Here is an 11,842-nt window from a genome sequence, read left to right on the forward strand (position 1 = left end):
ATCATGACCTTTTGTTGACTGGGCACTTTGTTAAGTAAATTAATATAACTTTAAAACAGGGTTAGTTAAACGTATTTATCCACTGTCAAGTTAAACAACGTAATTTTGGTTTGCTCTAAAATTTGTAACTAATTTTTGTCTTCTTACTTCTTCCTCTCTTTGTTGATTTCTCTTAGGATTATCTTCTTTATGATAATGATTTATGTTTTTATAGAACGGTAAAGGTACAAGGAGGAGGAATATATCGAGCGAAACTTGCGACACGTCGGAGCAGTTGACGAGAGAACATGAGACACCTGTTGTCGGAGTCGGAGACAAAGCTGTCGGGTAACTGAAAGTACGCCTGAAACTGAAGATGTTGGAGCCGAAGTTAAAGCTCCACCTCCACGTTAAAGCCTAGAGTTGGAAGGAGACATAGATGTTGATCGTGAGCGTGAGCTACACAGTGGAGAGTCACCTGAAATTTAAGTTGTTGGAACCAGAGTTGAAGCTCTTCCACTGTATCAAAGCCCAGAGTGGGAAGAAAATGGAGATATTGACCGCTAACATGAGCGAAAAGTGGAGGCGATTGCATTGTTGTTGGTGAAGATGATTGTGATGCGTTGGATGATGAAGAAGTTGATGATGGTTTAGGTATCGAAGAAGAAGAAAACTTAGAAGACGACTTTCAGACGTTGCAAGAGATGAGGAAGCTGGGAATGATGTAAACAGTGAAGATGATATTTGCGATGATGAGAGAATTCCCAATCCTTTGTCATCTAGCCCCGACGAAGAAGAGGTAGAAATGAGCTTAGAGAGAATGAATATGCATATGAGCTGCTCACTTTGGGGGAAGACTTACAATTTTACATAAGATTTCAAAATTGCCCTGAAAACTAGATACAACATTAAACTCTATAAAACAGTTGGCACACTTGTAGAGCTAACACTACTTAATTAAGACATGGAGAAGTCATCTAAATTCGTCGTCAATAATGCTGAGAAATGAGATGATGCAAAGGCAAACAAAGAAAGCATATGAAGCTCCAAAGCCGAGGTTGAAACAACAACAAAGATGGGAATAACAAATAGGGATTCAGCTTCACTAGCAAGGGGCGAAAAAGTTCCAAACTACTGAAATGTTTGATATATCAAACACACAAACCAAATGAAATTATTCGACATAAGCTTCCTTCCATAAAGCCATTACAAGCAAATGGAACACAACCATCCACTAGCAAGAAGAACGTAGCAATTGGGGAACATACAAATCCGTTAACTAGGGGAATTTTAAAAGCTGTTTATAAACCAATAACCTATGGCATAAAGAGCTAAATGATAGAGTTTAGTAACCCCAAAACAGAGCTGATTCCCTGCAAAACACACGTTCACCTAAAATAGGAATTTGATAGGACATAGATCTCCACAAAGAAAAAATAATGGGAAAGGATGCCCAACCACGTCCAAGGCTAATGAAAACCTTAGACCTCGAAGGCTACTAACACGACCCACAACAATGAAATTGTAACCAACAAAGATGTTGAATCCCATCGAAGGAACCTAAAGATTTTTTTTATCCAACATAGCCAAGGAAAACCAACAAATTTGAGAGAGTTAAGGAAAATAACTTAAGAAGCCATATTCAAACATAATAGTAGATTTTAAAAAAAAAAAAAAAAAAAAAAGTCGTCTGGAGACGGAAAACGTACCATCACTTGATATAGGCCTGAACAAAAAATTACTATATTCGATCCAAAAAAGTACTACCGAACCGGAATCAAAATTTTGCTATCTAAAGGATCAAAACCGAATCCGACCCGAGCCAAAGTAATTTTATGTATCTGATTGTATCCAAAATAAATTTATATATTTAATATATAAAATATATAAGATATTTTGAAGTTATCTAAAATACTTTAAATTATATAAAAATAGTCAAAATTAAATGTCTAGAATATCTAAACAATATTCAAAACACCAAAAATACTTAAAATATCTAGAAAAAATTCCTTAAAAATACACGGACTAATTTTTATTTGCTAATAAAATACACGAACTATTTTGGATTTCCGTTTAATACACGAACTAATTTTCGTTGCCTATTAAATACACAAACTTTTGAACAAGTGGTTTAACTGTGAAAAGCACGCTCACCCTCAGCCATTTGATATTAATTTGAGTTAGTTTCAATTCGAGTTTGGCATTCTAATCTGTTACAACCTCTTTTATTCTCCAAACTATGTTTCTTTTCTTCTTATTTACTTTGATTTCACTTTATATCGATTGAAAGTAGAGTCAAATTTCATGTCATGAAAAAAGACGAAGAAAACTACGTAATTTTAAACGAGTTTCTGACTTTGGAATTAGTTTAGTGTTATGCATTTCTAATTCTTGTTCTTCAAAGTAGTGATTATGATTCAAGGTTAACTTACACTATGATAAATAAGTTTAGTGTTATGAATTAAGTTCTACATATATTATTTCTACTATGATCAAAAAATTTGAAATTTCATCAAAAAAAAATTTACACTATGGAAGCGTGAAGGAGAAGAAAGCCAACAATATAATCTATCGGAGGACATTTAAGAATTTTTTTCTTCACAGTTTAACCACATGCTCAATTAAACACTAACATTGTCTTCACTTCTGCTAAACATAGTTGACATCGTCTAAATCAATGTGTAAAATCTGCAAATTTCAAAAGTTTCTGTATTTAATAGAAAACAAAAATTAGTTTGTGTATTAAACGGGGATCCAAAAATAGTTCGTGTATTTTATTAGCAAATGAAAAATAGTTAGTATTTTTAAAAATATATATATTAAAATTTTAAACACGTATTAATTAAACACCTAACGCCGTCGTCACTGCCGTTAAATATAGTTAACGTTGTCTAAAACGATGTGTAAAACCTATGAATTTCAAAAGTTTGTGTATTTAATAGGCAACGGATATTAGTTCATGTATTAAACGGAGATCCAAAATAGTTCGTGTATTTATTAGCAAATGAAAATTAGTCCGTGTATTTTTAAGGAATTTTCCCAAATATCTATTGAGACTCTATCCAAATATTCAAGTTAAACCAATTTATATGTTAAGCTTATATATTTTGGTACACATTATTCAAATTTATATGTATTATATTATTTTTTACTTTAGATTTTTAGTATTTTAAAGTAGATGTGTATTTTAAAAAATTTAAAATAATTTAAATAGGCTATCCAATCCCAAACCAAACCCGAACTAAAACTTATAAATATTTAAATAGAGCTGAAATCTTTAATTATGAAAACTTGAAATACGATACTCAAACCTAATCCGAATGTCCACCCCCCAACTTGATACAACAGAATGGGTCAAAGTATCGGAAGAAACCAAAGAACGTGAGGTTATAACTAGTAGTAACTAGACATAGTGCTGGATCTTACGAAAGAGTGTATACATTTCTTTCCTTTTCCCTCATATTTTATTACTCCACTACACCTTTCACAAAAGCGTAAACAATGTTTCTGAGCTTTTACTAGCGCTGGGCAAAAAATCAGTAAATTTTGATTAGATTTGTTATTCGTTTCGATTCGAACAAAAAAATCTGGATATTTGTAACTCTGCGAAGAAAAACAAATACTAACATAAAATATCCGTAAAAACGAAGCAAATCACAAATACTGATAATTTTAGGAACGTATATATGATCTGTTATATGCATATATATACATATATTCAAACAATTATATATATAATTGTATAAATTTTATATTTTATAGAAGTTTTACAGTATTTTTATTTACTAAATTTATTATATTGGTTATAAAAATTTTAAAAAGTAAATCACCTTTTTTGTAATAAAATATTATTATTTTATAGTATTTTCGAATTTTTATTTATTTTTAATATTTTATTTATTTTTACGAATTGAATCTGAGATTCGATCAAAAATCTAAAAAAATTCGGATATCCGGAACACTGAATATCTGAATGACTGCGGATCGAGTCAGATCAGATAATTGATTATTTGGACAAAACGAATCGGATCACGAATATTGCCACCCTTCTCACCATCTATAATAATCCAAGAAATATTAATCATCTTTTCTTTTACTACAGAAAAATTAGTCATCTTAAGACCATGTGCATAGCGGGGTCCTTAGAAGGATTTCGAGCGTGGACCCCGCACAAAGGAAGAAAACCGATAAGGAAAACTATGAGATAAGGATCGATTTCTTTTGGGTTTTTGTGATTTTCGCGGGCTTCTCTGACACGTGGCGGTCCGCGATTGATTCCTTTTTTTTTTTTTAAAAAAGATAAAAAAAGGAAAAAATTAAAAATCTGAAACCCCACTTGGGGTTCCAGAGATGCACATGCCCTAAGATACTAAAAAGACACCAAATTCATGTGCATACACAGCTCCATTGATTTTTCTTTTATCTTAAAACATCCGATAAAATAGTTCAAGAGAGGAGTGTTAAACTTAAACAGTTAAACCCCAAACATTTCTCAAAACTTCAAATCATTTCGACTCGATTCGATTAATTCTTCCGATCAAATAAGCAAAGTGATTGATTAATCTATTTCTTCTGTTATGTTATCACGAACTATTCTGTATTAAAAAGTTATTGATTTCGATTTGAATTCTTCTGTTTTAGCAAGAAATTGAATGATCGAGTTTGATCCATTATGTATAACCCTAATTTCTCGATTCAGTACAGTCTCAAAGCTCGATTCATGGATGAGAACGGGTTAGTATAAGCCACTTACTTTGAAACCATATTTCACCGTGTCATTAGTTCTATCTTTCTGCTGTTTGTTATCAGCGATTGATGTTTGCTTTGGTTCGCAGGGTAAGTAGAATGGTGACGAAGGGACTTCTTGTACATCTTGGATGCGAAGTGACCACGGTGAGTTCAAGCGAGGAGTGTCTCAGAGTTGTATCCCATAAGCACAGAGTGGTCTTCATGGACGTGTGCACCCCCGGGGTCGAAAACTACCAGATCGCTCTCCGTATACACGAGAAATTCACTAAACGCCACCAAAGGCCACTGCTCGTGGCGCTCACTGGTAACACCGACAAATCCACAAAGGAGAAATGCATGAGCTTTGGTCTAGACGGCGTGTTGCTCAAACCCGTGTCGCTAGACAACATGAGAAACGTTCTGTCTGATCTTCTAGAACATCGGGTTCTATACGAGGCCATGTAAGAGGATGTTGCCGGAGAGGGACACTGTCTCCGCTTTCTCTCCCCCGTTAAAACATCGGTTAATGGGTACGTACAAAGATTGTGGGGGAGAGCGTTTTGGATGATACTCCTCCTTCTGTTCCTAAATATAAGATGTTTAGGTAGAAACACACATATTAAGAAAACTACTTTTTGTCTAGAAAGTATCATTAAAACTATAAATTAATGATATTCAACCAATTACAAAATAGACTATTAAAATATGATTGGGTACACAGTTTTTAATAAAGTAAAAGTTACCTGGAAAAATGAAAACATCTTATATATTGGAACATCAAAATTTTATAAAACATCATACTTTCAGGAACAGAGTGAGTATTATAAAAACAAACGAAACACAAAAAAAAAAGCAAAAAAAAACTAGATCGGACAGTGTCAGGTTCCGGTTTACAAAGGAACAAGATGTTGACGGTAACATGTCTATCTGACTTGTGGTGTATCCTTTTATATAGTTACATTGTTATTAGAAATGGACCTTTGTTGCGTACATGTATAATAGCCCTGTTCTTTTGATAAACGCTGCGTCTAGCGTCAGCGTCTCCAAAAGCCCTGTAATTTTTGTTGCTTTAAAAGCATGATTGCAGAGACCACTGAAGCCGGTGTTAAATAAACGAGACGCAGCGTCAAATTTCCTATGATATTTGATCGCTTGAAATTCTAGCGTCAATCACGACTCACCGCGGCGACTCTTTTTACTGTTACGGCTACATTTTTTTTTCGTCGTCACTGTCCGCGTTTTTTTTACAAAGCAGTTGATGTGAATATTTGGAGACGCTGACGCTAAATGCAGCGTTTATCAAAAGAACAGGGCTAATATTGATGCCGTGTTACGAGTTAGAATCAACGACATATTATTTGTGGGGGCATATAAGAACACCCGCAGCTGTATCGTTTCGTTAAATTCGTTTCATCTGAGTTTCTCACTATAAAAAGTTTTGTCATTTTACCAAGCCGGACAATTAACGAAAGTTTTCGTTTGGTAAAATGTCACCATCAATAACCTAACTTATTTTCTATAACTCTTTTTTGCATAATCTGTAACAATTGCTAGTCGAACTTTCTTCCCTTGAAACTCTTAGTATTCGATAGCGGATTTTTTTTTAATTAGTTCTGCATCATATTCTTTTTCTACTGAGGCTACCATTGTCCTATAGCTTTTTTTTCTTTTCATTGTCATAGAGTTGGTTTACAGTCATTTAGTCTAAACCAGTATTAGTCTTAGTTAGGGCTGTCAACTAGTTGGGTGCCTATAGGTGTGGCCCAGTCCAAACTGTTTTGGGCGGGTTATGGGTAAGCCCTAATACTTCTTGGTTCAGTTGGGATAAAAACCCAGTTTGCCCATGGCCAATTTGATCCAGCCCAGTTAGACATTGGGCTAACCCAATACATAAATTTCTTTTTTTTTTTCACTAGAAAAGGAAAACTCCTTTCAACGTCGTAACATCTTTTGCGATTTTGAGATGAAATTTTGCGATCTCTCCTTCTGATCTCTCCTTCTTGATTCATCTTCTCCGGCGTGATGACCTCTTCTTCTCGCAATTTCAGGTAAGATTCTCGAGTTTTAGCTTATGATCTTATGTTTCTATAACTTTGAGTTTTAGCTTCAATCTCGTTTTTGATCTTATGTGATGATGATGATGATGATGATGATGAATCTCTGTTGTGGGTATTATCTTTTAGTGACTTGAACTGAAGATAGATGATTTAGTTCTCTAACTAGTTAAACCCGGATAGTATTCTTTTGATGAGTATCTTGTACTATGGAACTTTCTGCGGAATTGAGCTGGTTTTTAATTGCTTTTAGATAACTATCTAGCAGCTTCTATTGTTGTTAGCTTGAATAAGAGATGATGAAGATAAGTAGAAGCCATTTTGTAAAGTGTATTTGTTCTGTTATGTTGCAGATTGATGTGTTCTTTTAATGTCTTCTATGCGCTGAACTTGGTGTACATGTGATTGCCATTGTACTTACCGTGGGTCTAGCATTTGATCTTGATTTGTAGATGTGGTAATTTGGTCTTGGTATCGGTTTCATGAGCTCTTGTTTATACTGTGAACATGTGATTGCCATTGTACTTAGCGTGAGTCTAGCATCTGATCTTGAGTTGGAGATTTGTAATGGTCTAGTATGTTACATAAACAACGTTTGACGTTTGAGATTTTGATAGTAAATGATCATCATTATACACAATGTTCTTCCTTTTCTCCCAAGTGCTCATGGCTATGCTGTTTAGTGTTGTTAATGCTTATGTGTTCAGTGTTCAAGTCTTGCATTGCTATCTTCTTGCATGGTATAAGAACACGAGATTGAATCTTTTTTTTTTCCTTCTTGCAGGCTCAAGACAAGCTGGAAACAGAAACAAAAAGTTATATCAGCAGCGTAAACAGAAACAAAGAGTTATCAAAGTGTTTCATAACCTTGCAAAACAAGTCTTTTGAGACTATTTCAATTCAGTCATATTTGAATTTTTTTTTTTTGAAAAAACATATTTGAATTTTTAATGTTGGATTTAAAGATTTTCTATAATTTGTGTTTGCTATAAGTATATAAGTTTGTAAATTGAGTTTACAAAAAATAATTACGAAAGAAATTGAGCTAATTGTTAAAAAATAATAATAATAGGTGGTCTTGGGTTAGTTCCAATGGGTATGAACTAATTTGGGTGTGGATATTTTTGGGTATGAGTGTTATATGGGTGTGGGTGTTTTTGGATATGGGTGTTAAATGGCCAAACTGTACACACTCATTTGGGTGTTGGCCGCCCAGTTGACAGTCATAGTCGTAGTTAACAAAAAAATCGTATTTGGAGAAAAGTTAACTTTTTATTTCTTTTTTAAACCGACTTTATAAAATGATCTTTATGTTGTCAAAAATTATTTTTATTAATAATAATTTTCAACTATGTTTGAATTATAAGAAGAAAAATCCTCCAATTAATTATTTAATTTTTAAGTTACAAATTGTTAAGGTCTATCACGTTTTGTCACAAAATTGTAAAAGGAAAATGAAGTTAACTAAGGGATTTCCTTCCAATTCAAAATTACTTTGACGAGTGTTTTATCACTAAAAACCATTTTTTTGATTGCCATTATTGCTTACAAATTACAGTAACGTATTTTATAATTAATTGATTTTTTAATTTATGATTTGTGTATAGATTTTCGTTTTTCTACTAATGCGAGTATGTATCTTCTATACTCGTATTTAACAGCTCTTTTTTTCTGGGTTTAAGCATTCATTCAATGAACGAATATTATAATAGAATTTAACCCCATCTGAACTGATTGACGGGTAGAAACCGTGTTATGGTAAAAGCTTCAAGGACCGGAAGGCATATGGATCAATATGGAATGTTATTGTTTTTGGCATATCTATATATATATATATTTTTTGTGGATATATATATATATATATATAAAGCTAAATATGTAAAGTAATTTTCTTTTAATTACACATTATAGCGTCTTAAGACCAGGATTATCGGAAGGGGAATAGGGTTTTTAGTGGGGTTTTTAGGTGGGGGGGCCACAGAAAAGGGAAAAATCGGTCACAGGGAAGCCAAAATAAGGACCGCCGTTTGGTGAGTTTTTCAACTGTTTGCGGGCCCCACTAACACGTGGCGGCTCGCAATTGGTTGGTATTTAATTTTTTTTTTTTTTTATTCAGAAAAAAAAAAAATAAAATAAAAAATTCCATGTGGGGTTTCAGCTTTAATGGTGCTCTAAGGAAATAAATCAGTTTAGAAAAGAATTCTAATTAAATAATTCATAAATATAAGAAATTCCGTAAAAAAAGAAAATAGAACAGAAGACCTATTCTTTGGTTTTGAGTTTTGACTGAATTTGAGGTGCTTATAAGAGAAGCAAGTCACTTCAGAGGCTACGATGTCAGTCAATTACAAAATTTTCGGTCAAGCCAATTTCTTTATATTCTAAATTTCTGCATCTGAGGAAACACCAAAGCTTTTTTACTCTGAAGAAAGAGAGAGGAAAAACAAAACCAAAATGGAGAATATGTTAGGCCTTCTAAGACTTCATGTGATTAAAGGTTTTAATCTCGCCATTAGAGATTCCAAAAGTAGCGATCCTTACGTCATTGTTCGTATGGGTCAACAGGTATATCCCAGACTCCTTAACTTTTCACGAATTTCGAGTTTGTAAGCCAGTTTCTTACGTTCGGTATATATTCAAGGTTCTCCCTTTTTTTTTATATGGATCTTTTTGGTCACCAATCTGGTTGTCTTGCTCAGATTTTCTGATGTATCTGATGAGAGAATTTCAGTTAAAAAGTGAATATAAAAACTTATCGTGTTATAATGAGACAAAAAAAAATGAGACAGAACATACATACGTGTTTCAATTATAGGTTTGATGCAACGCGAGTTTTTAAGTATCAACATGTCAAATGTAGTTGAGTTTTACTAATAAGAAATTCCTAGGATTTGATTTTATCATTCAAAATAGTAGTTCTTGTTTCTGACCTTGTCACACCCATATAAAATGATCAATTTTATTTTACATGTACAAATTTACACTTGAATATATGGTGTTATGTTTTTCTTCTTTTGACACAGAAAGTACGAACTCGTGTGGTGAAAAAGAATTTGAATCCAGAATGGAACGAAGATTTGACACTCTCTATTTCTGATCCAGTTCTTCCTATCAAAATCGTAAGTGGATCAAACATTACAACAACTTGCTCTAAGTTTTGAGAAACAGAACAGAACATAACAAGAAAGTGGGTATTATTTTTGTGATGATACAGATGGTTTACGATAGGGACTGGTTCTCAAGAGATGATAAGATGGGAGATGCGTTTTTTCACATTGATCCATTCCTTGAAGCCATCAGGATCCAAAACCAGTTCAGAGGACTCCCCGAAGGAACTATTAAGAGTAATCCAAACTTAAACTGTATCTTTTATTAATTAATGAAAGTCATGTACAAGTGGGGTATTTATACCGTATATAGAATGAGTATAGTAACACCCTATACTCGTATAGTAACTAAGTATATACACTAATATACCCCCCTCAAGCCATGAAACTCAAGAAGGAGTATAAAGGCTTGAAAGAGACATTCGGTTGATCAATGAATGGAAAGGACCCGGATGGAGAGCCTTGGTCAAGACATCAGCATGTTGATTCGTCGTAGTAACATGATGAAGAGTCAAAAAAAAAAAAATGTATGGGCTTTAAACCAAAACTCCCCCAATTTTTTTTTTATAAATTGAAAAGAAAAAACTCTTCTCTGGTTTTGTGTTCTTATTCTAACAAGAAAAACATAACACACTTTGTTGTAGAGAGAGGAAAAAAGGAATGAGATGAAATCAAGTAGATAGCATAAGATGAGATGGAGAAACTGATTTTTTTCTCTCATTTTACACAACATCTTCTACTACCTATTCATATAAGAAAATCAGAGTAATGAACTCTGTTTTCTCTACCCTTACACATGTTAATATGTTATAGAGCCCCATAAAGCTACCACTCTAGACACCTCCACATTTTAGCAAAAGAAACAAGCAACTTCAAGAACTTGAACAATTCAAAATAAACAGTAAAACTTCAACAACTTCCTTGACTTGTTGTACTTTGTTTTCTTTCATTATTCTCACTTGTTTTGTTGATACCATTGTGCAGGATTAACAAATGTGAGATTTCAGCATACTTGTTATGATAAATGTAAAAAAAACTACTGAATCAACGATATGGTTTTTATGTGTTTCTGACCATTGTTTTTGTTTTCAACACTTTAATTGCATCTTATTGAAAGAGAGACTTGCTCGGGTCCTGTTTAGTAATGACAAATGGTGATCATCAAATGTGAAAAGATCAAGAATCGATATGCTTGCATCTAAGTTTGAAAATCTGCAGATGGATGAAAATGAATCACTCGAGGAACTCAGTGGAAAACTGAGTGCAATAGCAAATGAAGCACAAACAATGGGAAAGACATACAAAGACAAAAAGCTTGGAAGAAACTTCTCAGATGCTTAAATCCAAGAAGACAGCTATGGACACTGCATTAGACACTGACACAATGGATTTTGGTGAAGTCACGGGCCACTTACAAGCATATGAGATGAATGAGAAACTCAAGGAAGAACTGTAAAGAAATCTGAACAAAAAAAGAAAGCAGATTCACATGCTGAATAGTGGAACCAAGGATCTGGAGAAGATTCTTTCTGTTAGAAGGGTAGGCAAGTCCAACTTTGTGTCTCGGTTACAGTGGGGGTGGAACACTACAGTAAAACAGAGTTTGTTCCGGCTAAGACTTGAGAGATTGCGTATGATACAGGAAGTAAGATATCAACCAAGATCATCTATTGTGAAACTGAAACCAGTAACAACTATAAGGTAGGCTACTTCTGTGGTAAAGACATGCACATACCAAGAGGTACTTACAAATTTCAAAAAAGAATCACTCCATAGTTGACTTTGCTTTCCAATCTTTACTGCTTTAAAGTTAAATATGAAAATCTGTAGTCAAATGATTATGATGGATTTCATCAAATCTTATTGTTTTAATATCAAATGAGGTTCAAGTTACATATCATGTGTACTCATACATCAACCCTCTCTCTCTCTCTCTCTCTCTCTCTCTCTCTCTCTCTCTCTCTCTCTCTCTCT

At 33.6% G+C, this 11,842-nt stretch overlaps 2 protein-coding genes across 2 annotated transcripts in view; both read left to right on the top strand.

The window, feature by feature from the left end:
• The first annotated feature begins 4,464 nt into the window (after window positions 1-4,464).
• On the top strand, window positions 4,465-5,213 carry LOC106299927 (ethylene receptor 1-like). The gene is made up of 2 exons (XM_013735948.1): window positions 4,465-4,713; window positions 4,815-5,213. The coding sequence occupies exons 1-2, from the start codon at window positions 4,652-4,654 to the stop codon at window positions 5,170-5,172; spliced, it is 420 nt and encodes a 139-aa protein (XP_013591402.1). The 5' UTR covers window positions 4,465-4,651; the 3' UTR covers window positions 5,173-5,213.
• Window positions 5,214-9,097: 3,884 nt separating this feature from the next.
• Window positions 9,098-11,842, top strand: part of LOC106299926 (protein C2-DOMAIN ABA-RELATED 2) — a 24,397-nt gene continuing 21,652 nt past the window's right edge. Inside the window, exons 1-3 of the mRNA XM_013735947.1 lie at window positions 9,098-9,326; window positions 9,785-9,880; window positions 9,976-10,071. Coding sequence (XP_013591401.1) covers window positions 9,216-9,326; window positions 9,785-9,880; window positions 9,976-10,071 — 303 coding nt within the window. The 5' untranslated portion in view covers window positions 9,098-9,215. The remainder of the gene's footprint in view (window positions 9,327-9,784; window positions 9,881-9,975; window positions 10,072-11,842) is intronic.

This window comes from Brassica oleracea, chromosome C6 (assembly GCF_000695525.1).
Source record: "Brassica oleracea var. oleracea cultivar TO1000 chromosome C6, BOL, whole genome shotgun sequence".
Taxonomy (NCBI): domain Eukaryota; kingdom Viridiplantae; phylum Streptophyta; class Magnoliopsida; order Brassicales; family Brassicaceae; genus Brassica; species Brassica oleracea.

Excerpts from the sequence above, each read along its gene's own strand:
- LOC106299927 (XM_013735948.1), top strand. The coding sequence starts at position 4,652 with ATGTATAACCCTAATTTCTCGATTCAGTACAGTCTCAAAGCTCGATTC. Across the intron at positions 4,714-4,814 it reads CGATTCATGGATGAGAACGG|GGTAAGTAGAATGGTGACGA; the intron begins GTTAGTATAAGC and ends TTTGGTTCGCAG.